Here is a 27,901-nt window from a genome sequence, read left to right as displayed (position 1 = left end):
AGCTGGCTGTAAGGCTGTGCTGACAGTGTTTTTTCACAAATTATACTACCGGTAGTTTTCTGCAAATGTTGTATGATCATACATCACACATTCCTTTCATTTAATCATGCATAGTAGCCTTGAACAAGCAAATTAGGTTTTCAATTTTTCATCATCTATACCATACTGCCAATGTTCCTGCAGCTGGTATTCAGGATTGGAAGTGAATTTACTAACACTACTCACAAATCTTGCCTAGTGACATTCCAGATGCCAAATGTTAATTATTGGGTTCTAATTCAATACAGATTAATATATTGCTGAATCACCATTTTACTAACTTGTCTGTATATCTCCAAAACAGCTGATAAATACAATGTACTTTGAGTTATTTGAATGTAATATTCAAATGAGTGGTTTTATTTTTGTTGTCATAACACTGAAATAAAGTTGGTCGTTATTCAAATAGTGCTGGGTTTGATAGTTTATTTATCCATCATATTCCATTATGGTATACCTTGCCCTACATAGACTGGTTAAACACACAATCAAGCTATTTGATATATCTACCATCAACTTTTTCTTCCAAAGCTGTTCCATGTAAACATATAAGTGCAATACATAAAATTTTTTAAATTCACGATACATGTACCTACTACATTGATACCAGCAAATATCTATCTCTAATACATTATTTACAAAGGTTGCCACTAATGAGGGCCAATCTTGCTTTGAGACTGACATGGGCAAGGAACCAGTAGGCCTCATACTTGGCCTCATTACAAAAACATAAATTTCAATGAAAAATGGTGGCAAGTAGTGCGATACATTGTGCATTCCTGATGTAAAACAAACAACAACATCAGCTGTCAAATTTATCTTCTCAACCTGTTGTTATATGTAATGCTCATTGATTTTTGAACACCAGTTGTTGCTACATTCTGTGAAAGGAAAGTCTGATTTTAAAACAGATATGCCCAGCTTGCAAGATGAATTTGAAGTATTTGCTGACACTCAGAGTCTGTACAAAAATTCAACTGACATGATGAAATATATCTGCATATTGAATATATAACATTTTGATAAGAAGTACAAGTAGTCTTTTCTTTTGGAAACTGTTCATCTAATCTGAATTTGTCAACAGAATTTCTAACTGTACATCTCTAACCCCAATGTCTATCAGCATGTTTGGAGCTTCAACCAAGATTGGCAGTGGAAGGACATAGATTATTTGTAAATATTCAACTCCTCATCGATATGCTCACTAAAAATCAAAGTATATACAATGAATTATGACACAAATCAACATTCACTGGCAAAAGATCAACATTGAAGTGTGGTATGTATGGAATATCATGTTCCTGTAACAGATGTTCATTGGTAATTCATTTTCTCGTTAGAACACTTGCCACTGTAGCCACTGTTTCCACATACTCTGCCAGTTCATTTGCAGTATGAGAACTTTGTAAATCTGTAAGTCTGTGCAGTAATCTGGACTGATGTACATCTATGTCTTCATCAACCTAGAGGAATGAGCGAGAATGGAAATTTTTATCAATTAGAATTTTCACTGACACAGGTTGATAATTTTCACCTGTGCAGTCTCATTGCTACAATCATGATTAATTTTAAAATGTTTCATCCTTCGAACGTAATTACATTTTTTATCTCAGCAGTGTAATGGTACTTCTACCAGTTCTGGGTAGAATCAAGAAACACTACACTAACTTTTCATATCTCTGCCATAAATTAACAACTGTCAATGCATCTCAAGTTAGGTGAAATCTTTACCTCAAAGCCTGCAGGGACTTTGTAATTCCTAGATGGTTTCAAATACTGACTTGCCAATGAGGAATATATATTACATATACTATTGTCTGTGACATTATTACATAAATACCACATTTTACTTGCACTGGGGCGAGTGAGCATTTAACTGGGATTTGCGCTGCAGTGCAAATACCAAAAACATGCCATAATCTTGTGGTAATGAGCATAGGTAACCGGGACTTTTTGTTTGCAAGGAATAATTATTTTGAAACTGTCTGCAAGTGTGAGATTTAGCTACAACAATCTTAATGCCTAATAAGACTTCAAAGAAAACACAGGTTGTTTTGTGTCGTTCTTTCCAACTGTGAGTGCAGTGAAAGACTTGAACAAGAACTGCTCCGCATGTTCACTAACCATTGAACTGTAAACAAGTGAACATCACACTACACAATCAGAATTGGGTGTGTGGAGAAATTAGCCTGTAAGAATTCAATGACATTGTCATACCTCAGACTTGATTACAAAAATAGGAACGTGATATTATTATCATGAGGGCTTGCCATTATTCTGCTGTCCTCACACTCACTAGACACTAGTGTGGGGAATACACTGCAAGCCCTTATGCAAATACCTTGAGTACAGTGTGCTTGCACTGCATGGCCATTAGGTTCTGTCATATTAGTATATGCCTCGAATGTGAGTGCAAATCAGTGCATTGATTTGAGTAGGAACATCCGGGGAGTTAGCGGGCTGGTGAACGATGTACTGACTGCTTTCCACTGTTACGCGGTCCAGTGAAGCCCTTTGACGTTTTCGACGTCAAAGTAGACGCTTAACGCCCTGCATGTCTCTAAATTCCATATAGCATTAACTGTGAAGAGGCATGTAATAAAAATATTATTGCCTGAATACACGGGTTTATGTGCCCTTGCAGCAGGAGACAATTTGCCTGACACCAGGAGGCAAATTGTCACCTGCTCTTGGGTACATAAGGCCATGTATTCAGGCAATAATATATAGTACTGACATACATGTACCTGGGATATGGGCAATTTAAAACTGTCCTCTGGCAGTGCAGTTAGATTCAGTTCATCTTCATAGTCTTCTCTGAGTATAGGATGCAACTACAAATAGAAACAGTTTGCTGTCAATGTTAAAGTATCATTTAATTGGCATCTACAGGTATATGACAAGCACAAATAGAAACAATTCTTACACCTCGTGTATCATTCAATTATTGTGATTGGCTTAGACTAAGTCACCTGGCATATTTTAAAAAGTGATAAAACATGGTTTAGGGAACTCTTGACCAGTATGTGAGGTGATCTTGACCACTGCAGATGTACATCTTTTCTGCACTGAACAAATTGTTGTGCACTGTGGTAAAATAGAATGTGAACTCCAGGGTACAAGTTGAGACACAACTCCAGTTGAGTATTAGAATACATTTTGGTGATTAAAAAGTGTATATATGACTAGCTACAAACAATGCTGTGTCTGTACTTAGAAAAATATTTGAAATTTTAGGCATGGTGATTGGAAAATGAAGCCATTCACAGCAGTGATTCTATGCCTGTGAGTACGGTATATACATTCTACACAGCTGCAATGATTGTAGTCTAAGGGGTAGTTTGATGCAGTTTGATATTGACTTCCATATTTGCTCCCTCAAGATGGCGGTCTAATTTGAATTTACTGTCTGATCAATTGGATTAACTTTCATTTTGCAGCCAAAAGAGAGAGAAGTCCTCAATTTGATGTGACATCACAATTTCAAAACGATAGCGGAGTAAGCCTACATTGAAATTTGCACAAGTGGAGAGTTGCTGGAAATGCAACCCTTGATATGCATTGCAGATTTGCAGTGTGAAATTGCCATTGTAGATACAAGGTACAAGATGTAGCCTTAAACAGGAGAATACAAAAGTCAACATCGAACCACATCAAACAATCCCTTAGGCTACAATTACTGCAGCTATGTTCTGCTATGACCACGATTTCTATGCCTAGGTTGCTACACAAACATTTTGTTGTAACATAATTGATAACACATGATAGCAAGAGCAAGATCATGATTTGTAGCTCACTTGCAGCCTGGTGCTCACATTGATGATAGTCATGTCTTCAGCCTAGCCATCATCAATATTACCGTCATGAGCAACAAATCATGATCTTGCCCTTGCTATCATGTATTGTTATTAACTACAGTTGACATCAAGTGCTTCTTTTCATTTATTGCACATGGCAGAAAAAAGTCCAAACCCCAACTTTATGGTTTTCCTGCATTTGAAAATTCTTGGCATGCGTATATGATAAATCTGTTCATACCCAATATCCCCTGTTCCTTATTCGGAGTAAGAATAGTGTATTTGTGCCGTGTCAGACATTTGACTTCGTCATGTGTCCAATGCAGTACAAATGACACTCATCTTGATACGGAAGGAATTATTATTATGTACTATTATGTACTGTAATATTTGACGTTGACTTTTATATTATATATTATTATGTACCATAATATATGTGCACTTTACTGTTTCTCAAGTATAATATGCACAATTGACAAGGAATGTTGATGGTTTACTCTCTAGTTACTTGATGGGTTACAAGATTTGTACCTTTTTCTTCCAGTTTGCCTGGTTGTCATTAAAATCACTGACAGCATGTTCCAGTTCGGCAACTTCTTCTTGTTTACCTTCAACGGATCTGAGGAAAGTACATGAACAAAAGACAAAAATCATGGTTTCTTCATTCCTAGAACATATTCTGAACCTTTACGTTAACAAGGTTTGTTCAAAACAGATACAAGATCTGATTAAAACGTAAACATTTTTCAATAGGTGAGTGTTTGGGTACATTTTTGCTATTCTACATCCAAAATAGGTAGATGTGTTTGTATCCAGTGGTTTCAATGGTCTACTTTCAACGTTCCCTCAATGAGATAAAAACTTCCATATATATATTGTTTCCCTAAAATCTTCATTTGATAACCAGATAACACACTGCTATTGTCCTCAAAATATCTTTTTTCCTAGGTTTGTCGACTTTTAAAGGCAAACCGATAAATATATTTATTACATACACATCCAACTGTTCAGCTTGATCCTCCATCAATTCCACCTGTAATGAACTCTGAACTAAAACTTCTTCAAGAAGTTTCTGTAACAAAGAAAAAAAGCCAGAAACTTCTTAAGTCACATGATTAATGGATGTTATACAGAGCTATTGCTGGTCACTGGAGAAAATCTCAAAATCTCAAAATTCTGCATAGTTTTGGGTCAGATTGCACTAAAACTTGTGACCTTATTGCCACACACTTACAAGTTAGCAAGAAAACTAAGTCTTTGTCTCCTGTGTTCAGTGACATTAAAGATAACTACATACTTTTCCCTCATTTGATATATAGTAACCAGTGCATCTAATATCATGCTAAATTCTATCAAGGGAATCAACTTTCATATTTTCACCCACATAGGCAGTGGACTCTAAAAGTGTAACAGTAACAGTATAGGGAATGCAACAAACTAACAATTAAGTTTTAAGAAGAATCTCTCAAACACATTGATACAAAGTGCACATATTACTCTTTGTTTAACTTACACAGTGACTTTCCATTTTCTTGTAGTCTACATATTTGGCAGTTGGAGCCTTTCTTTTCTTCAGCGTAGCAGTAATCCTAAAAGAGAAATGAGAGAGTGTCACCACTTATATTCTAAGTAAACTTTCACTTGCTGTTCTCAGATGTTCAAAAGTCAGTCCATTATCCCTACAAAAATTGATTTGTGGCATAGAGGCACATATGGCATGACTGATGCAAGATTTAGCTGTCATCATCAATATGAATGTAGAAATTTAACCACCGGTGAGTTGAAGGAGTTCAAGCTGTACTTTTTCGGATTGCTTTTAAAATACTTTAGTTGTACAATCATCAATTAGTATGCCAACATCACATTAAAACTTACACTCAGCCCATCTCAAGGAATGTAAGACAATGCTGGTAGATGGGGAAAGAGCATAAAATCACATGAAGAGAGGTATATACCTGGTCTTCAAATTGTCCAGATGTTCTTGAACATTGCCATAGCTCATAGCACTTGTCTGATTCAGGGAAGACCTTCAACAAATAAGTACAGAAAGGAGAATTAACATGGATCTGGGTGTTTAGGGCCCAATAGCTGTATCTTTTAGCATTATTTTTGTGATTTTAATTCCAAACTAAAACAAGTTCATGGGAATGTACTCATTGAGAATGTACTCATATACAAGTAGGATAAACTGTCCACTGGGAATGGATGTGCAATTTTGAGAAAAATAAATAATAAACGTTTGCCAAAACATAAAATGGCGCCCTCATGCAAATAAAGCAAAAACAGTGTATGTTGTGCATATATGTATTGGAATCTTCACAGAAACAACAGAGTAGTCCAATATAATGCATAGTGTTGAAGGTTTTCCACTTGAACATCATATGCTTGTTTTCTTTGTTATATTACTAGTTTTTAAAAATGGCGGGAATAAAAATAACACTTAAAAATTAAATCTACTTGTCCAACTTTTCAGTAGTAGAAGACTACATGGGGACAGTATATCCTTTAAATTTGTAGAATTTAAAGAAAACCAGAGAAAATAGGAAGCCCTTTTCAGTTCAACAAATTTCAAGAGTTACAGCTACAGGGGCTTTAACAACTTTAGTGTGAGCTTACTTTTTTTATCAACTGTAACATATACAACAACGTTCAGACAGGAAAAAATTGGAAATGTTTCTGTGACACTGTTTGTGATTTACAAACCTAGGAGATTAATAGTTTGAGTCCGCTTGTGTCCACATGCGCAATATTAAGTCTTTGTTTTGTGTTTCAGCCGGCTTAATGCACCCTCTCGATTTCAAAACGTGTATATGGCCAAGCAACAACATTGTAACAAGATGGATGACATGAACAATGTAGTACTGTTGTACTGCCTGTTGCTGTCAACAACTCCCTTGTACTTAAATTTCAGTGCCTTTATCTTGCAGTGGCACTATTGCAGAGTCCTTGCAGATTTTTTGTAAATGATGGGGCTGTGTCAACAGGTTCCATTTAGAATTCTCTGTTTACTTTCGTCAGCCCAGACCATCGATGTACAGAGATTTTGTACATCCATGCCCAGACTCAGATAAGCAGACTGATCTCATCATCAGACCAATTATTGCCACGAGATGTAGTGCTATGTTTGGCAGCAATCACGAAAGGAAATTAAAAGTTGGTTGTTGTTTGTAATATGATACAAATATCTGTCGTGTGAGGTGTTTAAGATGGATCAGAAGCGGCTCAGTCCGTCAAAACAGCGAGTTGCAGATAGAGTTTATCCCTACACCAGCTCAGGTCTGAACGGCTAAACAATCTCAAATTTGATATGTTTCAGAACCACTCTGGAGCGTCCACACATAACGTTTTACACCAGTATTGGACCAGAGCCATTTCACAGGCATTTTAATAGCGTGTGTGTGAACGGCACAATTTAATATTACGTGGTTTTTGTGAACTTGTTTACTCAGGGGTGAGCAAATCCACTGGTCTAAGCTCATGGACCAGTAGTTTTTATTGATTCAGTGAGTAGTTTTTCTGTTGTGTTAGTAGGTTTTATGGTTGGGCAGGCACTTTTTTATGATCAGGCCAGGCTAGTAGGTTTTATGATTGGGTTGGGCTGGTAGTTTTGGTTGGGTCATTAGTTTTTTGCTTCTACAGGCAAAGGTGGATGAGTGAATTATTCAGCTGGCAACTAAAACGTTGACTGATGCACTTGTGGGAAACTGACACATGGTTTGTGAATTTACTTTGATACCAGCCAGTGAGGCTGGTGGGTTTGTAAATTATTTGCTTAACCCTGTATATTGTACATAATGTTGAAGACTAGCTGGGTGGGGCATGTGTGTGCATTTGTTGCATAAAGAGATAAACAGCATGAGACTCACAAGATGGCTTGATTCACAATATTGCTGACCAGGTCTTGGGTTGATTTCTGTATTGGTTTCCATTTTAACAGAGCTCTTGCAGAGACCCTTTTGTCAAGGAAGTCATCTTCTCTTTGAACTGAATAAAAGAAACAATTGAGGAAAGGTGATACAGTTATGTGAGTTGACGGCCTCACTAATTTTTCTGATAACTTTACATGCTCAAAATCTTTTTCTTTTTTTTATCTATCAAATCAAGTAATCGAAAATACACCATTTGCATAGTGTATATCAATGAATAGCATCTGGATAGATTATTATCTACAATGATAGGTAGATGAATTTAGAAAAGAAGACAGGGAAAAACATTCACCTCAGCTAGCTGTATACAGAACTACATGGTCACCTAAAGAATTTCCATGGGCACATCATCCTCTCCTTACATTAGGTCAAATATTTGACCATGGTATTGACTTGTCCTATGATCTAAACATGTTACCGGGGTGACCCTCACATTAGAAACTCTTTTCAATTTAACTTTGAATGTCACAGGATGTACTTTCAATGGTAGATGGTGATCTTAGAAGATAAATTTATCTTTTCTGTATTGTTGTATATATTAATCCTTACCCTTCCTCTTCTCTGTTTTCTTGGTCACTCTCGGCTCTTGGGTTCCTCGCTTCTTTTTCTACATTTTGAAATCAGAGATAATAACACTTAGTGTGTAATCAGTCATAGAAACATGACTTAGTATACTGACTCTATTAAGGAGATGTTCAGTCTGCAAATAAAGTGGTGGACACACATTCACTAATTACAATGAATATTATACTGGTATATTACAATAGTTTAAAGTATGTTAAATATTCAAACTGTTTCTTTTTAAGAGGATAATGTAATTGACAAATCAAAGACTTATTACAACAATATTTCGTTAGATGTTTGTTTGTTTCTTTGTCCTTACAGCGCCTGTGAGAGATTCTTGTTTCAAAACAATGTATTTTGTGCATGATATCTAGTTGCATCTCATCATCATGGCGGGAACATTTAAATTATACAATGTAGATTATGACAGACATGTTTTAACTTTCATCAATCACCATCGTACCTTGGATACAGTGTTTACATTGGTTGTATGGGTCCCATACAACCTTTGGGTGCGGTCCCTACGACTGTATCCCGTAATGGTTGGAATAAGTCCATAGCACGTACTTGTTTCAAGGAGATTATGCCAAAGTCAATATACATAATTGATTTTCTACTGTTATATTTGTCTGTTAGACCATATCATAGCTACTTTTATTACTGTGTAATACTGACCACTGTCAGGGCCGTAAACTGACATATTACATGTTGTTTGTTAAATGTCCAAAATAAAAACAATTTAAATAAAATGAAGATGCACAGCTGATAATGGACAGTCACACTGAAGCAAAACAGTCAATTTACAATTGAATACCAGTACCAAACAAATAACTTTCTATTCAATCATAGACCCTCGAGAAATTTCTCGAGGGTGTATGATTCAATGAATATATATTTTTCACATTTTCTTTGATTTATTTCAGTTTATGGAAGGTATGGCATAATATATCATACTTCATAATGATGAAGAAAAGGAAAGAATGGTATATATGTATTGTGATTAATGCAGAGAATGATGAAGAATGTTTGAAATGTGCCATCTCATGTGTTTAGAAGTAGTGACTGGTGCTGCAATAAATTACAAGATAGATTCCACAAAACAGATTCAGTTTGCTTTTGTTGTATTGAATGATTGTAAAATTGATCAGAAAGGATACAACAGAAAATATTAAGAAGGTTTAATTATTCAATTAGCCTGTAGTCTGTATTTACCTCTTTTTTCACTCTTGTTGTACGATTGTGAACAGCGGCAAAGTGAAATAAAACCTTGTCAGGTAGCTTAAATGATCTAGAGGGAAATCCTTCACAGAATTATAAGGCCCCTAACTCATAAACAATACCAGTTGTTCAGTTTCATACAATATGATGAAAACAAGCAACACAGGCCCATACAGGAAAAATGTAGAATTGATATTACCAACAGAATAACAGAGAACAACATTCTTGATAGCCCATGCTTGAAACAGAACTAAAATTCTAAGCCAGAAATCTGAGAAAATTGACTAGGCAAGAACTATTGTGTTTTTATCATCTCCATCCCTTCAACACTTTATTTTCACATGACTAATGACACAATGTTTCAATTATGGTACCCTACCCCTGTTCAGTGACACCCAGTGAAACCATACTCCAGGAGGGTATGCTTTATGATTTCACAAAATTTAGCATAACTACTCGACTGGTCCCTCAAAACTTTGTACAAAATGAATTCTTTTTGACAAGTTTGACTGCGCTTACAGGTTAGGCCTGGCAGACCTTTAATTAATTAAGAGATCTTGCAAAGATCTCTGATGACACATATCCTCATTATTGTTTGATCAAGTAATAAAGACCTTAGTTGTCATTAGTTGACACCAACTTGCCTGGCTTTGCTACAGCTGCGCACCAATTGCTCCAGTTTTTCTGTCCACTTAAGACGACAATAATATGTTGTGTGTGGTCAAGGTAGTCAATTTTATGTCTTTATCAATTCCTGAACTTATCATCTGAAATCATTGCGTAATAGTCATTTTGTCTTAGGCCATCTGTATGGAAATTGAGACATTGGCTATTGCAAAACATATTGAAATAACCTTGGCCTAAACCATTGACAAATGCTGACAACTCTGTCATTCAAACTGACCTGTGCTGTACTGGGATTTCTTGAAGGGCTGACAGATCGCTTTTTCCTTGATGTCACTTTCACTGTTGGTGTTTTAGATTTTCTGCCCTGCTTCTTTGATTTTGATGTTCCAGGTATTGGGGCGATTTTCTTTGGTTTATTTCGATAACTTGAAGCAGCAGTAGGAGTCTTGCTCTTGCGAGGGGGCATTGTAAAGACTTCACTGATTTAAACAAGGAACAGTCTGGAGGAAAAAAGAATACTGTGTGAAACAAATGTAAGAGCCATCTGTAGTGAGGTGCATTCTCATACATGTATCAAAAAATAAAAAAAAACAACAAATAAATAAACAAATAAATACAGCAAATACTGTATACAAATATTACAGATATCTCATTTTGTCAAAGAGTCGTAATAGTGGGGAAACTTGTCATGTTTATGTTTCTTACACATACAATATTGTACTCAGTGTTTCACAGGTAGTTTCCTTCTCGGGACAAGTCCTTGGTACAAGCAGAGCGTATGTGTACATCATTAAAAGACAACATCGTACCTGCAAAGGCGTATACAATGGAAGTAGTCTCACTTCTACCTCCATGAATATAATGGTGCCAAGTACAACACTGATAATTAATACGACAATCCCTCCTTTGGTGGAGGGGCTGTGTCAATACAAACAGAGTTGCGGTGTGCATGGATGGGTTGCTGGTTACTTTGATAAACCGTAAGTCACTCCTGGTCACCTCAACCCTTCCACCATACTCACTTCAACCCCCTTGGGCCCTCATACCTTTCCCTTCAGCATTACAGTGACAAACTAGTATCACTATCGTGTTAGTACCGGTATGTTGTCAGTTATGTTCAATGCTCATGGTGCTTTGCAGGGTTCTAGCAGAAGCGAGGAACACCAGGAATGCACAACACCGCACTTTGGGCTAGGCCTGGGGCCATGGAGGTGTCTACACGGCCAATCACTACGGCATATTGTATGTGTAGGCACTAGTCTAAGCCTTGCATGCAATTCACATATTAAAACAGCTGAATGTTGTTTTGAACTGAAGCCAGCAGATTTCTTCACAGAAACATCATTTCCCCAAGCCACGTTGTATGCTATAAATGCTGTCATACAACAAGAAAAGTTTGACGAGGTCAAAGTGACCTGAGTAAGGGGGTTGAGATGACCACAAACAGAAACAAATGAGAATACAAGAGAAATTGGCCAGTAAGGGTATCCAACAGAATATATGAAAGACTCTTAGTTCCAGCCATCATGCAAAGGCGATCTTCATGTCATGCATTGGTGTAATGTTTGCCACCTTTCTTGAAGTTATTGTACATTGCAATCCTAACTACACAATGACAACAACCAATCTATATGTGCTCAGGGTGGTGGACTGCTGTGCACCATTCTCTGAAACCAAATTTCTTACAAGTGTATGTGTATTCTTGACCACTGAGTGACGTCAATTGGTGAAACACGTGAGCGAGGTGAATGAGAGGATTAGATGATACAAAAGAGCGAATGATACAGAAATTGTGTCGAAAAAAGCAGAACTGAAAGTTATGTCATTTGTGTATATTGCAACTTTGAATATTGGTTTGGTGGTTGAAAAAAAAACTTCAATTATTTGTTTTCATCGCTATGATGCAAAAATAACACAAGTACCAGGATGGCCCGCAGTTGAGAATATACATGCTATATAATCATGTGCTAGTAAAGGATTTTATATTTCTGTTGTAGAGGATACATTCCATAGTCAAAAGTATTAAAATAAAATAACCGTGCTGAGACCAAGACCCCCTTCATCCCCATCCATGGCCAGAAGTCGGGATTTTTTCATTTTAGACATTTTTACATTTTAGTAGTGCATGTTTGACATGTTAGGTCGGAACTAACGTGACCAAAAAGCCAAACTTGCAAACCTATCGTGTATCGTGCAGACCCAACATATCCACACCTATCGTTTCTAAAATGTCTAACTTGTATGCCTGGTCGGAACTAACGTGCCTAAATGCCAAACGTGCAAACCTATCGTGTATCGTGCAGACCTAACATTTAAGAACCTATGTCTAACATGCACAGCATTTAGGGCGTACAAATAAGTCCTATTCTATCATGCCAATCGTGCAAACCTATAGTGTATCGTGCACGCCAAACATGGATGCACCTATCGTGTCTAAAGTGTCTAACGTGTATATCACGACTGTACGATTGGCATATGGTACCATTCGACTTATCTGGACATGCACGTTAGACATTTTAGACACGTTAGGTCCGTACATGTTGGGTCAGCACGTTACACGATAAGTTTGCACGATTGGCATGATAGATTTTGACTCGTGGACAACCTAAAATGACATACACGTTAGACATTTTAGACACGTTAGCTCCGTAAATCTTAGGTCGGCACGTTATACGATATGTCTCAAGATTCACGTGATGGCCTACAAACACGGTAAGGTCTAACTCTATCATGCCAATCGTGCAAACCTATCGTGTATCGTGCAGACCTAACGTGTACGGACCTAACGTGTCTAAAATGTCTAACGTGCATGTCATTTTAGGTTTTCATCATGAGTCAAAATCTATCATGCCAATCGTGCAAACCTATCGTGTATCGTGCAAACCTAACGTGTACGGACCTAACGTGTCTACAATGTCTAACGCGTATGTCATTTTAGGCTCTCAACATTGGTCAAAATCTATCATGCCAATCGTGCAAACCTATCGTGTAACGTGCCGACCTAACGTGTACGCACCTAACGTGTCTAAAATGTCTAACGTGCATGTCATTTTAGGTTCTCCACATAAGTCAAAATCTATCATGCCAATCATGCAAACCTATCGTGTATCGTGCAAACCTAACGTGTACGGACCTAACGTGTCTAAAATGTCTAACGTGTATGTCATTTTAGGTTCTCAACATGAGCCAAATCTATCATGCCAATCATGCAAACCTATCGTGTATCGTGCAAATTAACGTGTACGGACCTAACCTGTCTAAAATGTCTAACGTGTATGTCATTTTAGGTTCTCAACATAAGTCAAAATCTATCATGCCAATCGTGCAAACCTATCGTGTATCGTGCAAACCTAACGTGTACGGACCTAACGTGTCTAAAATGTCTAACGTGTATGTCACTTTAGGTTCTCACATGAGTCAAAATCTATCATGCCAATCATGCAAACCTATCGTGTATCGTGCAAACCTAACGTGTACGGACCTAACGTGTCTAAAATGTCTAACATGTATATCTGACTGTACCATTCAACTTATCCGGAGACCCTACAATGACATGCACGTTAGACATTTTAGACACGTTAGATCTGTACTCGTTAGGTATATGTACGATACACGATAGGTTTGCTCGATTGCCATGATAGATTTTGACTCGTGGACAACCTAAAATGATATACACTTTAGACATTTTAGACACGTTAGCTCCGTAAATCTTAGGTCAGCACGTTATACGATATGTCTCAAGATTCACGTGATGGCCTATAAACACGGTAAGGTCTAACTCTATCATGCCAATCGTGCAAACCTATCGTGTATCGTGCAAACCTAACGTGTACGGACCTAACGTGTCTAAAATGTCTAACGTGTATGTCATTTTAGGTTCTCATCATGAGTCAAAATCTATCATCGTGCAAACCTAACGTGTACAGACCTAACGTGTCTAAAATGTCTAACGTGTATGTCATTTTAGGTTCTCAACATGAGTCAAAATCTATCATGCCAATCGTGCAAACCTATCTGTATCGTGCAAACTTAACGTGTACGGACCTAACCTGTCTAAAAAGTCTAACGTGTATGTCATTTTAGGTTCTCAACATGAGTCAAAATCTATCATGCCAATCCTGCAAACCTATCGTGTATTGTGCAAACCTAACTTGTACGGACCTAACGTGTCTAAAATGTCTAACGTGTATGTCATTTTAGGTTTTCATCATGAGTCAAAATCTATCATGCCAATCATGCAAACCTATCGTGTATCGTGCAAACCTAACGTGTACGTGTACGGACCTAACCTGTCTAAAATGTCTAACATACATGTATGTCATTTTAGGTTTTCATCATGAGTCAAAATCTATCATGCCAATCGTGCAAACCTATCGTGTATCGTGCAAACCTAACGTGTACGGACCTAACGTGTCTAAAATGTCTAACGTGTATGTCATTTTAGGTTCTCATCATGAGTCAAAATCTATCATCGTGCAAACCTAACGTGTACGGACCTAACGTGTCTAAAATGTCTAACGTGTATGTCATTTTAGGTTCTCAACATGAGTCAAAATCTATCATGCCAATCGTGCAAACCTATCGTGTATCGTGCAAACCTAACGTGTACGGACCTAACGTGTCTAAAATGTCTAACGTGTATGTCATTTTAGGTTCTCAACATGAGTCAAAATCTATCATGCCAATCATGCAAACCTATCGTTTATTGTGCAAACCTAACTTGTACGGACCTAACGTGTCTAAAATGTCTAACGTGTATGTCATTTTAGGTTTCATCATGAGTCAAAATCTATCATGCCAATCATGCAAACCTATCGTGTATCGTGCAAACCTAACGTGTACGTGTACGGACCTAACCTGTCTAAAATGTCTAACATACATGTATGTCATTTTAGGTTTTCATCATGAGTCAAAATCTATCATGCCAATCGTGCAAACCTATCGTGTATCGTGCAAACCTAACGTGTACGGACCTAACGTGTCTAAAATGTCTAACATGTATGTCATTTTAGGTTCTCCACATGACTCCAATTTCTATCATGTCAATCGTGCAAACCTATCGTGTATCATGCAAACCTAACCTGTACGAACCTAACGTGTCTAAAATGTCTAACGTGCAGACTTTTATTGTGTTTAGTCATGCACGTTTGCCTTACACGTTTGGTGTCTATAATGTACAATGGCATACAACTCCCATAGCACAATAGCTTCAACAATGTGAAACGTGCATTTTTACCAACTACTGGCCATCGCTCTTCATCCCAGCTCTAACCCCTGGGGACGGACATGTCAACTGCCCCTAAGCAAATATTCGCTCACTACTGTAGTTACGGATAGCCTCATTACTAATTAGTTTATAAAGTGTGTATGTGCGATGTATGATAGTGAGCATGCGTGCGTGAGTGCTTCACGAACTCTACAAAGTGTTGAGCGGTCTCAGTCAGAAAAATGTAACAACTTAGCCGGCTATTGAACCACTTTTTTTTGGGAGTGGAGATTTAGCCGAGCGGTTGTCTGTGGCCTCTCAGCTAGGCGACTGATGCCGTATGTTGTGGGTTCGAATCCGATTGAAAACTAGCCGTATTGGTAGGGCTAAGTTATCCATGGGCCAAACCAAAATTTGGGGGCCAGGAAGATGCATAGACGTTCTGCCAGTTATCTGCCTAAAGTCAAATAAAACATTACAACCCTCGACTGTTACACCATAAACAGAAAATTTTGTTTTCAGTCACATAAGTAAAGCAAGGCACACTAGACCAAAAGGGGGATTTTCTCCTGATCGGGAGAAAAATTGACCACCTGATCAGGAGAATTTCTCCCGATAGTGAGACTTTTTTTGATAGAGTAGTTTTGCGCAATTTAATAGACATTTGCACATTTACAAAAGTGTACCAGTATGTTCATTTATCAAATTTTAGGATGGGTTACCATTTTTCCGAAAAAGTTCACCACTGCTTCCTTTGAATATTTTCACACTTATTAAATAATAGTGATACCCTCTGTAGAAAATGCATACAGCAAATTGTCACTTTATATAAAAAATGTATTTCCGAAGTCAGGATCAACTCCATTTGTACTTTTAACGTCAAAGTCATGTCCCGGAATTCATTCGTTAACATTTTCAAACTGGTACACATTTTGGACAAAGTCTCCCGATCAGGAGATTTCTGTCATTTTTGAGAAAAACTGTCATCGAGTAGCTGTATCTAAATACATGTAACATTTCTAGGAAGTCTCCTGATTGGGAGAGAATCCCTATGTTGGTCTAGTGTGCCTTGCTGAAGAAGCTGCAGAGCTGTAACTCAGGTTTTTCCTGGGTATAATGTAAGTCGGTCGGCAAAAACAAGATTTGCTGGCCGGCTCGCATACTAAAGCAAAACCTCCATGTGGGTCCCACAGCATAGCACATTGTATAGCCCTACGAGCGCGAGATTGTCCGGCTTTGGATATGCCGCAGGCGGCGAAGCCAAAGCCGGACACTCTCGCCATACTCGTAGGGCTACACATTGTACTGCAGCTATGGTTACGACACAGGGCATTGAGTAATCTTGTTGTTGTTGTTGTTGTTGTTGTTGTTATTGTTGTTGTTGATGGTGATGATGATGATGATGATGACGATAATAAAAAATATTAAAAAACAATGTGTCATTCCTTGCTGTTGTTTGTCGATGTTGTAGATAATTGTAAAAGAAAACCGTAATCGTGACCAAAAAACGACGTAGGTCGCCCAACGTCACTCCTGTCCTACTATTAGTAATCTTGTTGTTGTTGTTGTTGTTGTTGTTGTTGTTGTTGATGTTGATGATGATGATGATGATGATGATGATGATGACGATAATAAAAAGTATTAAAAAACAATGTGTCATTCCTTGCTGTTGTTTGTCGATGTTGTAGATAATTGTAAAAGAAAACCGTAATCGTGACCAAAAAACGACGTAGGTCGCCCAACGTCACTCCTGTCCTACTATTAGTAATCTTGTTGTTGTTGTTGTTGTTGTTGTTGTTGTTGATGATGATGATGATGATGATGATGATGACGATAATAAAAAGTATTAAAAAACAATGTGTCATTCCTTGCTGTTGTTTGTCGATGTTGTAGATAATTGTAAAAGAAAACCGTAATCGTGACCAAAAAACGACGTAGGTCGCCCAACGTGTAGCCCTACGAGTATGGCGAGAGTGTCCGGCTTTGGCCTTTCCCCCAACACAACCAACAACAACAACAACAACAAGATTACTCAATTCCCTGTGGTTACGACTGTAACTAACAGTAATCACAGGCACTACTAGACACGTCGCTTGGCAATCGGTACATGTACATGTACTGATTCACAGTGAACAGTCTCTCTTTGTTTACTTTTGCTGCGGTTCCGTAGCCCTACCACTCCCTTTGCTGGTTGTGTTGGGGGAGTGGCATTCCCCCAACATAACCAGCTAAGGGAGTGGTATAGGTACTATAGGGCTACGGATCCGCAGCAACGTTTACTGTGAATCAGTGTGATTCAGTACCGATCGCGAAGCAACGTGTCTAGTGCCAGTGGTAATAATAACCTGACAAAGTGCAGCCTGTACCGCATGGAAATGAAAGCAATGGGTATTAGCTCACCTGTAACTCGGAATAAAATTGCTCATTTCGCTTCAAAAAACAGGCTGCCTATCTCAGTACATGTATCTCTCATGACAGGCCCGACGACAGTTCGAAATTTGCGCTGCTGTACATTTACATTGTGCGCATGAGCAAAGACCTCAAACGACCTGAGCCAACCCCGACATGTTCTGCATGCAACGGGGCTTGTTATTCGTTCACAGTCTACTACTCTGTAGTAGTCGTCCAATAGATATGTCCTTTACATTTTGGTGGCAATCTGTATTTACAGAAATATATGGCGGGAAAGTCTTACGTGGGGAGCAATATTGAAACAAACTGAACATGGAGGAAAAAACAGGGGAAGCGATGGAAGTAGGTGACGGCGCCAGTACCAGTAATAAAGAATCAAAGCCAACAGCGACGAGACCTGGGAAATCATCGTCAGGTTATGAACTTCCATGGTAAGTATGATCATAGATAGTGAGTCTCACATTTCCAGTGTAGACTGAAACAACGCAAAGCATAATATGCTGTGCGTTGTTTCAGTCTCGCCGTTCGCCAGTCCCAGTAGGCTACCATTACCTGCAAATTACTGCCCTTGTTATTCAAGGTGGTGCAAGGACCGGGTCCATCAGTACGATAAATAGAGATTTACATCATGACAGTGAAACATACTTGTACACAAGATCAGACCGGAGACTGAGCACCAGGACACTTACATTGAAGAATGTGAAGATTGTATTTGTTTATTTGTTCAGTACTGTAGATTATAGCACAGACTATAAATTATAGTATCGGAGGGTGGAGAAAGGTACGATAAACTATAACAAACGAAGTATATTTGATGAAAACGTGGCATTTATGATCATATGCATGATGAAACTCGTAAGTGATATTTTTGTTTATGCATAGAGGTAGTTAACCGTGGTTTATGTCACTTTGTCATCATGATTCATTGAGCTCAGCGATACTCAGCCAGTACAATGCGAGGAGGGGAAAATTTACATCGTTGCAATTAATAACAACTAGAGTTTTGTTTTGTTTTCTCAACATTCCGTCATTTCTTATCCTGGAGTTCAGTATGAAAATGATGATCTGCATCATCCATGCGATTGGTTTCCATGGAAACAGAAGTTTATAAAGGATTAATGAGTAATACATTTCCCCATGAGCTCAGTGTCAAATATTCTTTTTTTGTACCATGGTCGATTTGCAGTCCCTTATGTCTATTTTGGCAGGCTGTAGAGTTATTGCATGTGACTATTGCATGTACGGGGGTACTTGGCCAAGGTTTGTGCTTACCACATAATTGGATTTTTTAATCATTACAAAAGTGAAGTCAACGAACAAAAAGGACACAACTACCTGTCTAGCATTTGAAGCATAACGCTATCAATGTCACAGCTTCATGTTTACATTGTTAGTTCAGTGCATGTACAGTTCTAAGAAGCAGTGTTTCATCCAGGATGGTATCAACAGGGGTGATTTCCAACTTTAACTAGACCAGTTCATGTGTTCCACTTGTATCTGTAAGGTGTGACTGGCACCATTTCATGGGGGTGGTCCCTTCCCCCTTGACAAATTACTAGGTGCTAACATGTCCACAGAGGGGGAATCCCCTCACTCCCCTCTCTGGATGAAACACTGTAGAAGTTGTACTGTACATAAAAATGCCATCCAATTATATCTGTAGAATATTTTTCCATTTCTCACGGAGAAAAAGGTCAATTATTGCAACAAGTACATCAACAATTTTAATTTTGTTATTATTCTTTAAATCTTTTGTTTGTAATAGGGTTGAGAAGTATAGGCCAGTGACATTGGATGAAGTTGTCGGCAATGAAGAAACTGTCAGTAGACTGGGAGTATTTGCCAAAGACGGCAATGTTCCAAATATCATTATTGCTGTAAGTCTGTCCTAGACTCTAATTTTACCATTTTCAGAGTTGGCAAAATTCCAGATAACATGGTTTCATTTTCATCTCACCAGTTTACACATAATTCTTCACATCTGTCTCTGTTAAATTGACTTGTTATCTTTGATGGTATCACATCTAAATACACCGCAATCAAGCTTTGTTCTCACTTCATCCTGTGAGGATGTTGCAAGGCATGTTGTTTCTGACAACTGACAATCTGCAGTGTTTTTGCTAAGGTTAAGGTACATAAGTTAGGCATGTAAATACACTACATGTGACTTTCCTGGTTTAGGAACCCAGGTCACATTTCTGTTGTCTTTTAATATGATTGCATTTGATATTCTCAGGGGAACCCTGGTGGACCCTGGTAAAATTTATGTGGTCACCACCCTAACAAAAACATTAATCTGTTTACAGTCCATCGTGTGTGGAGGGACTGTGATCTGTTACATTAATATCAATGTACAACATTCTGAAACACCAATTGTTCACAAGTCTTTGCAGGGTTAATGATAGGAATGGATGCAACAATTGTCCCATGACAGTACAAAGATGACTGCAGTGTGTCTGCATGATACCAATTGCAGTGATAATTATGGGCTGTTCAGGTCTTCATAGACTTCTACCCAGAAATCCTGATCATAGAAAAAGAAATATATCTACAAGAGAATCATTTATCTTGGCAAAAACTGGACAGGGAATATTAAAATCTGTTTATTGAACTGTAATCAAGACTATATCATCAAAAAATTCAATGAATCCTTTTATATTTTTTTTACAGGGTCCACCAGGTACTGGCAAGACAACAAGTATACTGTGTTTGGCAAGGACATTACTTGGATCAGCTTTCAAAGATGCTGTCCTTGAACTCAATGCGTCAAATGACAGGTGAGTTGTTGAATATCATCAATGAAAGGGAAAAGCTGTTTTTAAAATTAACTTTACAAAATTGATGAACATTTCATGAGCACATTACAATGTACATGTGACTTTCCTGCAAACACGCATTTCTGATGTTGCATCTTTTGTTGTCAATCCTTTACTCAACCATTAAGCTTTACACTCTTGGTTCTGTTTGATATAGATACAGAGAAGTAATATCAAAAATTTTGCCAAAGTTAAATTGAATTAATATCTCCCTACTGTCCTGTAGTATAACATTTTTTGTATGAGCAAAAACATTGAAAAACTAGAAAGCATTTGCAAGCAAAAGCGAAGTTCCAGAGACGAGAGCAGCGGAAGAAACAAGAGAATGTGTGACAAAGATAGGTGCAGAATGAAAGAGTGCTTTGGATTTTAATATTCAAGCACGTATCTATAGTTAGGGCTGATAGCAGTAAACAAAAGAATGCAAGTAAAAGCAAGGCAGTCCGGGCAATTACAGTACACAGATTACAAATGCCTACATGTACGGTAAAAACGCAACAGATACGTAGGGGGCGACAACGCACAGAAATGTATATCAGACGACATTCTCGCGAGCCAGAGCAATAATTTTCGCTCCGCTGACCTACGCAAAAATCAATCGCTTGACGGGTAGCGCTGAGTTGTTGCCGTAAAGAGGCGCGTGGTTTACGACGATGATCAGACGAGAGGAAACATCGGACCTCGGCCGTTGAAATTGAAAACCGAGGCCACATGCATTTTCATTTGATTAAAAGCACAGACTAAAACAATTTTCATTGCTATGTCGCTGTTTTCACAAGATACTGACCGTTTGATCTTGGAAAGTTGAGTTGCTTTTACGTGCAGCCAATGCATGCCGGTGCGGTGACAGACAGTTCACTATGAATGCCTAGCTCTGCATGGCAGGGCTAGCCCTGCTGTGTGCTAGCGGCATTAAACGGCCTCCCACAATCTGACCATAGCCCCGCAGACTGATATAGGAAAATCCTCTCGTGGCTCCTCAGAAATACGGCGGGCAGTTTCTCTCCGCCAAAACAGCCGATTTTGAATCCAAATTTTGCATTGATCTTCGTTTTCGAGCACACCCACCTCGCCTAGGTACACGATGTGCCCAGCCGCGCTTTTAAACTTACGGAAAGCCTACTTTTCTCTCTCTATGCGAGCAACACGATCGTATCCGTCGCCATTGTTAATGTCATTCAACCATGAGCATTCGGGCGAAACAGTATAGCGCCACGTACGGCGAGTATTTAGAGAAAAATAAAATCAAAAAGCAACAAAAAACAAAGCGAAAGAAAGCTAGAATTATTAATAGCTGAACGCAATATGATAGTTGAGCAATGCAAAATAAAAAATAAATAAATAAACAAACAAGAAATGCCCGTAAAACCCGTCCGAGCTGAGCGATGACGTCATAAGCGTGTCGCAATGCATTCTGGGTAATTAAGGTAAAATTTGTGTATAGCATGTTCTATGGTAGTAATACCGGAAATAGAGAAAGAAAGAAAGAAAGAAAGAAAGAAAGAAAGAAAGAAAGAAGGAAAGTGAGCAAAAACTAACAGTTCCAGAGCTGGTCTCTGGAACTAACTACAGTAATGACAACATAGTTGTGGTAGTTTGATTGCATACATAAACCTTTCTCAAAAACAACTAGCAAACAGAAAGGATAATTTCTGTTTCAGAGGTATTGATGTTGTCAGGAACAAGATTAAAATGTTTGCACAGCAGAAAGTAACACTGCCTAAAGGAAGACATAAAATTATAATCCTGGATGAAGCTGACAGGTAACAGTGTCATCAAATAGTGTGTCTGTAGTGTTCATTCATTTGAGCTCTGTTTATCTGGTTTTGTACTCAGCAATTTTCATGTCCCTAAGATCCAGTATACATTTCTGTCTGGAAAGTAAACCTCATGGATGAGTGTGAATCTTGATCTGAATATATTGAGCACTTTTCCTGAAAATTTCAGTGCGGAAATGTGTGATATCATAGTAGAAAACAACTGTGAAAATGCTTATTGGCTAACTGCACGATTGTGCTGATTTTATGCAGGATAATAGTCGCGCCAGCGGCTTACTGACTACGCATGCGCTTATTCATAATATACTATGCGAGTAACCGGAAGTGTACCCTTCTTTCGTGGGCGCCGCCATGTTTTTTTTTTGAGTACTCGTAAATAAACAAATACGAAACAAATTATTATTATATAACATGCCATTTATAAAATATACCTCTTTTATTAGCCAGTAAATGTTATTATGCACCTTGTCGCTGATACAGAATATCGTTAATATAGATAAAGGGAGAAAACAGTCGCGCATATGAACGGTGGCATACGCAAAGAATGCTGGGATTGAATTTTAGAAAAGCGCCCCCAGTGTCAATAATTAAATTCAAAAATTGCCAGTTTTTAGACGGAACGCTATAGTTTTCAGCTTGCAAGTGGAAGTTGGGCAGTGCGGTTACCATTGCAATGATAATGATTGCATGATACGTCCCTTGTTTAACGCAATAGGCTGTTATCAATGTAAAACTTGCCAATTTTTGTCCAAAATTTTTACACGTTACAGAAAATCTATAGGCCTACCTGCACTGCTGCAGGGTTTGACGTCCGCGCGTGTACGTACGTGAACTGCTTTCATCAGAGGGAAACTGGGCATAGTTGTCATATATACGTTTATGAAGTAACAATTAATTACATTTTATCATGAATCAATACAAATAACATTGCCAATCTTAACCCCTGGCGCGACACCAAGGGCTGAGCCCTATATAATATTATGTAAACAAGAAGTTAATCCCCTTTCTCTCAAGTTGTATTTATTTCTATGGTTTGTCTATGGAGCATGGTAGAAAGAGGATTAATTTAGACAGTAAATTATATTGTCAGAAAATAACATTATTATGATATTTCAACAAAGTCCACACATCTTGATGAAAAAGTATCGTCCTATGATTGTTTTCAGTATGACAGATGGAGCGCAGCAGGCACTGAGGAGAACCATGGAGATTTACTCCAAAACCACTCGCTTTGCATTAGCTTGCAACACATCAGATAAAATCATTGGTAAGCAATGCCAGGATATGCTTTCTGTCCAACGCATCAGATTTTTATGCTCCCATGCCATTATGGCAGAGAGTATATTCATGTAGTTAAGAAATTGACCAGATTTTCTGATACATACTGTAGTTTTATTTCTGAATTAGTTTCAAGAATGGTAGCCAAAGTCAGCAAAAGTTGAAATTATGTTTTCTTTTGGAAAACAAAACGTGTGACAGTGTTAGGTGATATTTAGTATATATACACACATGTGAGGATCTTGATGTGAAAAGCTGAAATCATTTCTGAATTTTAGAAATGGCTGGCTTGTTTTGTTAACAAGACCTTGCAATTTTATTTTGAAATTGCAGGTTACTATATTGAATTTCATTAGATACTTCTCTGGCTTTGCAACATTATTATAATAAAAGTTGTGTATCTGCTATGATCTATTTCAGATCCAAATTTTATACAGGTTTTTGTTTAATGACTGCTAAATATTTCACTGCAAACAATTTCTTTCTTTGAAAGAATGAATTATGACCGTCAAATAAAACTGTTCACTCAAGATGTGGTGTTATTAATTTTCAGAACCAATTCAGTCCCGATGTGCTGTTTTGAGGTACTCCAAGCTAACAGATGCTCAGGTTTTAAATCGTCTGTTGACAGTCATTGAAAAGGAAAAAGTGACGTCAGATGACAGTGGACTGGAAGCTATTATTTTTACATCACAGGGAGATATGAGACAGGTACAAATGTTATAAGATTTTATAATGCGTCTGCGCTTGATCGGCACACAAAGTGCACCATGAGCAGCATAGCTGTGAGTAACTGCAGGTTATGAGGTCTTGCCAGAACCACTGCTCAGGAATGTGATGACATCAAAAGTGGGCTGTTGTTCCTATGCTAATAAGTATAACTCAGGACCACTGCACACTGACAACTACAACACATTTTCACTGTATGTATGTCCTGGATGTTTCACATATCCACACGTAGTAGTCGTACTGTCTGAGGTCAATGCAGGACAGTTCTCTCACAATGGGATAATAAATTGGGAGGGATGATTTGGATATGTTAGAATTGCATAAGAAAGATGGATGATAAAGAGCCTTTTGAGATTCAAAACATAAGACAATGTATGAACACAATCAGTTGTGTCAGTCACATAGCGATATTTGCCAGATATATGCTGACCTAGAGAATGACTGCAGTCAGTTGAGCAAAAAGATGACATACATGCATTGTATTTTAAGTGATTCATTTTCTGTCGTTTTTGTATTACCTTCACCCAGAATGAAAACTTCAATATTAACTATTATTCACTTTACATTTACACAGGCACTGAATAACTTGCAGTCAACGTGGCAGGGATTTGGTGATGTCACCGGAGAAAATGTCTTCAAGGTGTGTTTTCCATAAAAAATTTCATTACAAATGTATTTTTCATCAAGCAAAGGTGACAGGTTTCTCACCTTCATCAATAAATCAACTTGTTAGATATCTATGACATATCGACCTCTTTCAATTTTGACAGTGTTGGAAATTTTTCACCTGTCACATAAGGGCCTGTTTATACCTATAGAAATTCTGGCATTCTTTACTTATAAATGCAGACGGGGACTTTAAAAAAAAATTGACATTACACTTTTTTCATAACGCTTGCAACCCTGCTGTTTGTCAGTGATTATCCATCAGGGCTGCTCTAGAATTGTAATTTTGTCATTGCTATTCACAAGTATCAAAAATACAATCCCAAGCCTGAAATTTCCCCATTCAGAGTTGTAGAAAAAACGGTTGACAAAAACCACGGATGGCTTTAAAGTGCAGATTTACCAGTGATACAACATAGAAAACACTACATCCTATTTTTCTAATACCTTTGTCAAAATATTTTGTTGTTCTGCATTTTTGTAGGTATGTGATGAACCACACCCACTGATTGTGAAGAATATGTTGCAACATTGTGTGGACGCCAACATTGATGAAGCTTATAAACTGATGAAGCATCTATGGATGATGGGATATTCTTCAGAGGATATCATAAACAATATGTTTAGAGTCTGTAAGAATGCCCAGATACCTGAATACATAAAGCTAGAATTCATCAAGGTAAGGCTGCAGATTGGGAAATTTGTTGAAAACTACAGTTTGCAATATATTCCAGGGCAGGGAAATTTTATATTTTTGAATACTTCATATATTTAAATACCATTCCCATGCTGTTAAATTATGTAGAGTCACTATCAGCAGTTATTTCAGATGTACGTTCATAATTTGCTGTAAATGTATAGTTGTGTCAAGACTGTTGAAGAACCCAGAATAGCAAGGGAGCCCTCTAGTGTCATTACCGGGTACATGTATGTCTGGTGTACTGCTGCATGCCGAATTTGTTACCATGGCTCATCTTGCCACCGTTAATACTGTTGTCGGCCAACGATTTAGAGTTTTCTTGATGAGAGTGAAGCTTTTCACAGTGCAATCCTTTATTTTCATTTTCCATAGGAGATTGGTTACACCCACTTACGGATAGCTGAAGGTGTGCAGTCTCTGTTACAGATGTCAGGATTATTGGCAAGGTTGTGTCAAAAGACTGAATCACCAGAATGATCTGACAAAGCTTGACATTGCGGGAAACATGAAATCAACTACAGGAGATTGTCAAGAACTGTGCAGCAAGTGACAGACCAAAACGATACAGCAAGTGAAAGACCAAAACAATAGACTGTTTCACAGCAAACAACTTCTAACAATGATACTTACATTTATCTACTGCCAATAGATTTATGTCTTAAGAGTATTTCTAATGGAAGTATTTTTTTGTATTTTCTATTCAGAGCACCACTGCTGTGGAGTGCTTACACAATTTTCTTATCAAGCCAACACTAAGCATGACTGTAAGGTTAGCATTTCACAAAAGATGGCGCCCTCAACGGCAGCCATAAGAGATGAACACATTAAGTGATAGCATGATGACATTGATACTGATGTAGCAGCTGTTGTTGTCAAAAAGGATGAATTAGGCAGACAGTTTCATCTCTGAATGTTTATTACACAGAGTAACTCCCGTGTCTTTGCAGACATTTGTGACATTTCATCAGAATAAATGACTTGCGATGTGTACTTTGTTCCAAGGTCATTTTGCATTCTGTTTAAAATCATAAACAGGGTAGACTTCTGCAGATTTAATTTCTAATACTTGAATAAAGAAAGTAGATGAGGGAAAAACAAAATAACAGACTATCAACTGGGGTTTCCCTATCCTTGCAAATCTTGTTCATTTAAAATCGCCCTCCACATATGACCTCAAGAAACATGACACACTCAAGGATGGCAGGGTTACTCAAAGTCTTTGTGATATTCTGCCCAGGCAGATTTCAGTTTTGAAGGCAATCATTCAAGAGAAGGGTTGATGTCTGACGGTATATCGTCAGGGGAAGATTTAAGTTTTTGAACTTCAGTATTAATGCTGTCATAGGTTTGTGAAACCTACATGTATGTAATAAAAGAAACATGGTTTGAGACATACTGTACCATTGCTTAATGTCCCTTTACATACATAACAGCTTTCTGAGAAGAAGTGGTAAACGCCTTGGTTTACCACACTGACCAACAAACACAATGAACTTGCCATGTTTTTGGGTTCAACAACCACACTGGTGACCCTGTTTTTTGTAAAAAGTCTGTTGCACATATGAGACTACCTTGAAGGCTTATACTATAACACTGTGACACAGTATGAATTTCCTTTGTGTCCAGAATAACCTCAATCCAGCTGGACATTCAAGTAGGTGTCAACAGGTAGGGACAAAGATGTTGACAAAGACGTTGACCTTGAACCAAATTTTACTTAACTTGGCATATTGAATCACCTAATGGTGCCGCCATAGATAATTCTGTATCTATGGATCTGCAAGTGTGTGGAGAAGGGTGTTAATACAAGTGGCATGAAATTGAAAAATATCACTTTTTATAAAGACTTATTAACCTGCTACCATGGTGATAACTACCAACAGGAAACAAATTTAACAGGAAGTACCGGTATGTACCTAGAAGTATGCTGGACATACATTTGAAAACAACAATGGATGTTGCTGATTTGGACAATTAGAATTAGAGTCTTGTGACAAAGGGTGGATATGTCAGTTTTGAAAATTGAGTTATTTCATAAAGAACAGTTTTGAACTTGTGATATTAATTGTATATTTCATGAGCAGGGTTAGGATTCAGTTTTACATCAGCTTCTTAACCCCATGCAGAAACTACAGTAAAGGAAGT

General features: G+C 37.9%; 2 protein-coding genes across 2 annotated transcripts; one reads left to right on the top strand and one right to left on the bottom strand.

The window, feature by feature from the left end:
• Positions 1-451: 451 nt before the first annotated feature.
• Positions 452-17,906, bottom strand: LOC139145902 (centromere protein Q-like). Its single transcript, XM_070717347.1, has 10 exons — positions 17,778-17,906; positions 10,449-10,671; positions 8,312-8,369; positions 7,703-7,820; positions 5,792-5,863; positions 5,350-5,425; positions 4,832-4,908; positions 4,368-4,455; positions 2,787-2,873; positions 452-1,502 (listed from the first exon to the last, which is right to left on the bottom strand). Exons 2-10 carry the CDS (start codon positions 10,635-10,637, stop codon positions 1,365-1,367), a joined length of 903 nt encoding a protein of 300 aa, XP_070573448.1. The 5' UTR covers positions 10,638-10,671; positions 17,778-17,906; the 3' UTR covers positions 452-1,364.
• Positions 17,907-17,968: 62 nt separating this feature from the next.
• On the top strand, positions 17,969-27,156 carry LOC139145901 (replication factor C subunit 2-like). Its single transcript, XM_070717346.1, has 9 exons — positions 17,969-18,220; positions 19,555-19,666; positions 20,460-20,566; positions 22,267-22,368; positions 23,550-23,650; positions 24,215-24,372; positions 24,965-25,030; positions 25,541-25,735; positions 26,129-27,156. Exons 1-9 carry the CDS (start codon positions 18,102-18,104, stop codon positions 26,231-26,233), a joined length of 1,065 nt encoding a protein of 354 aa, XP_070573447.1. The 5' UTR covers positions 17,969-18,101; the 3' UTR covers positions 26,234-27,156.
• Positions 27,157-27,901: the final 745 nt, after the last annotated feature.

This window comes from Ptychodera flava, chromosome 12, assembly GCF_041260155.1.
Source record: "Ptychodera flava strain L36383 chromosome 12, AS_Pfla_20210202, whole genome shotgun sequence".
NCBI lineage: Eukaryota > Metazoa > Hemichordata > Enteropneusta > Ptychoderidae > Ptychodera > Ptychodera flava.
The sequence above is the reverse complement of the archived record's forward strand: the minus strand, read 5'-3'. Positions and strand labels throughout refer to the sequence as shown.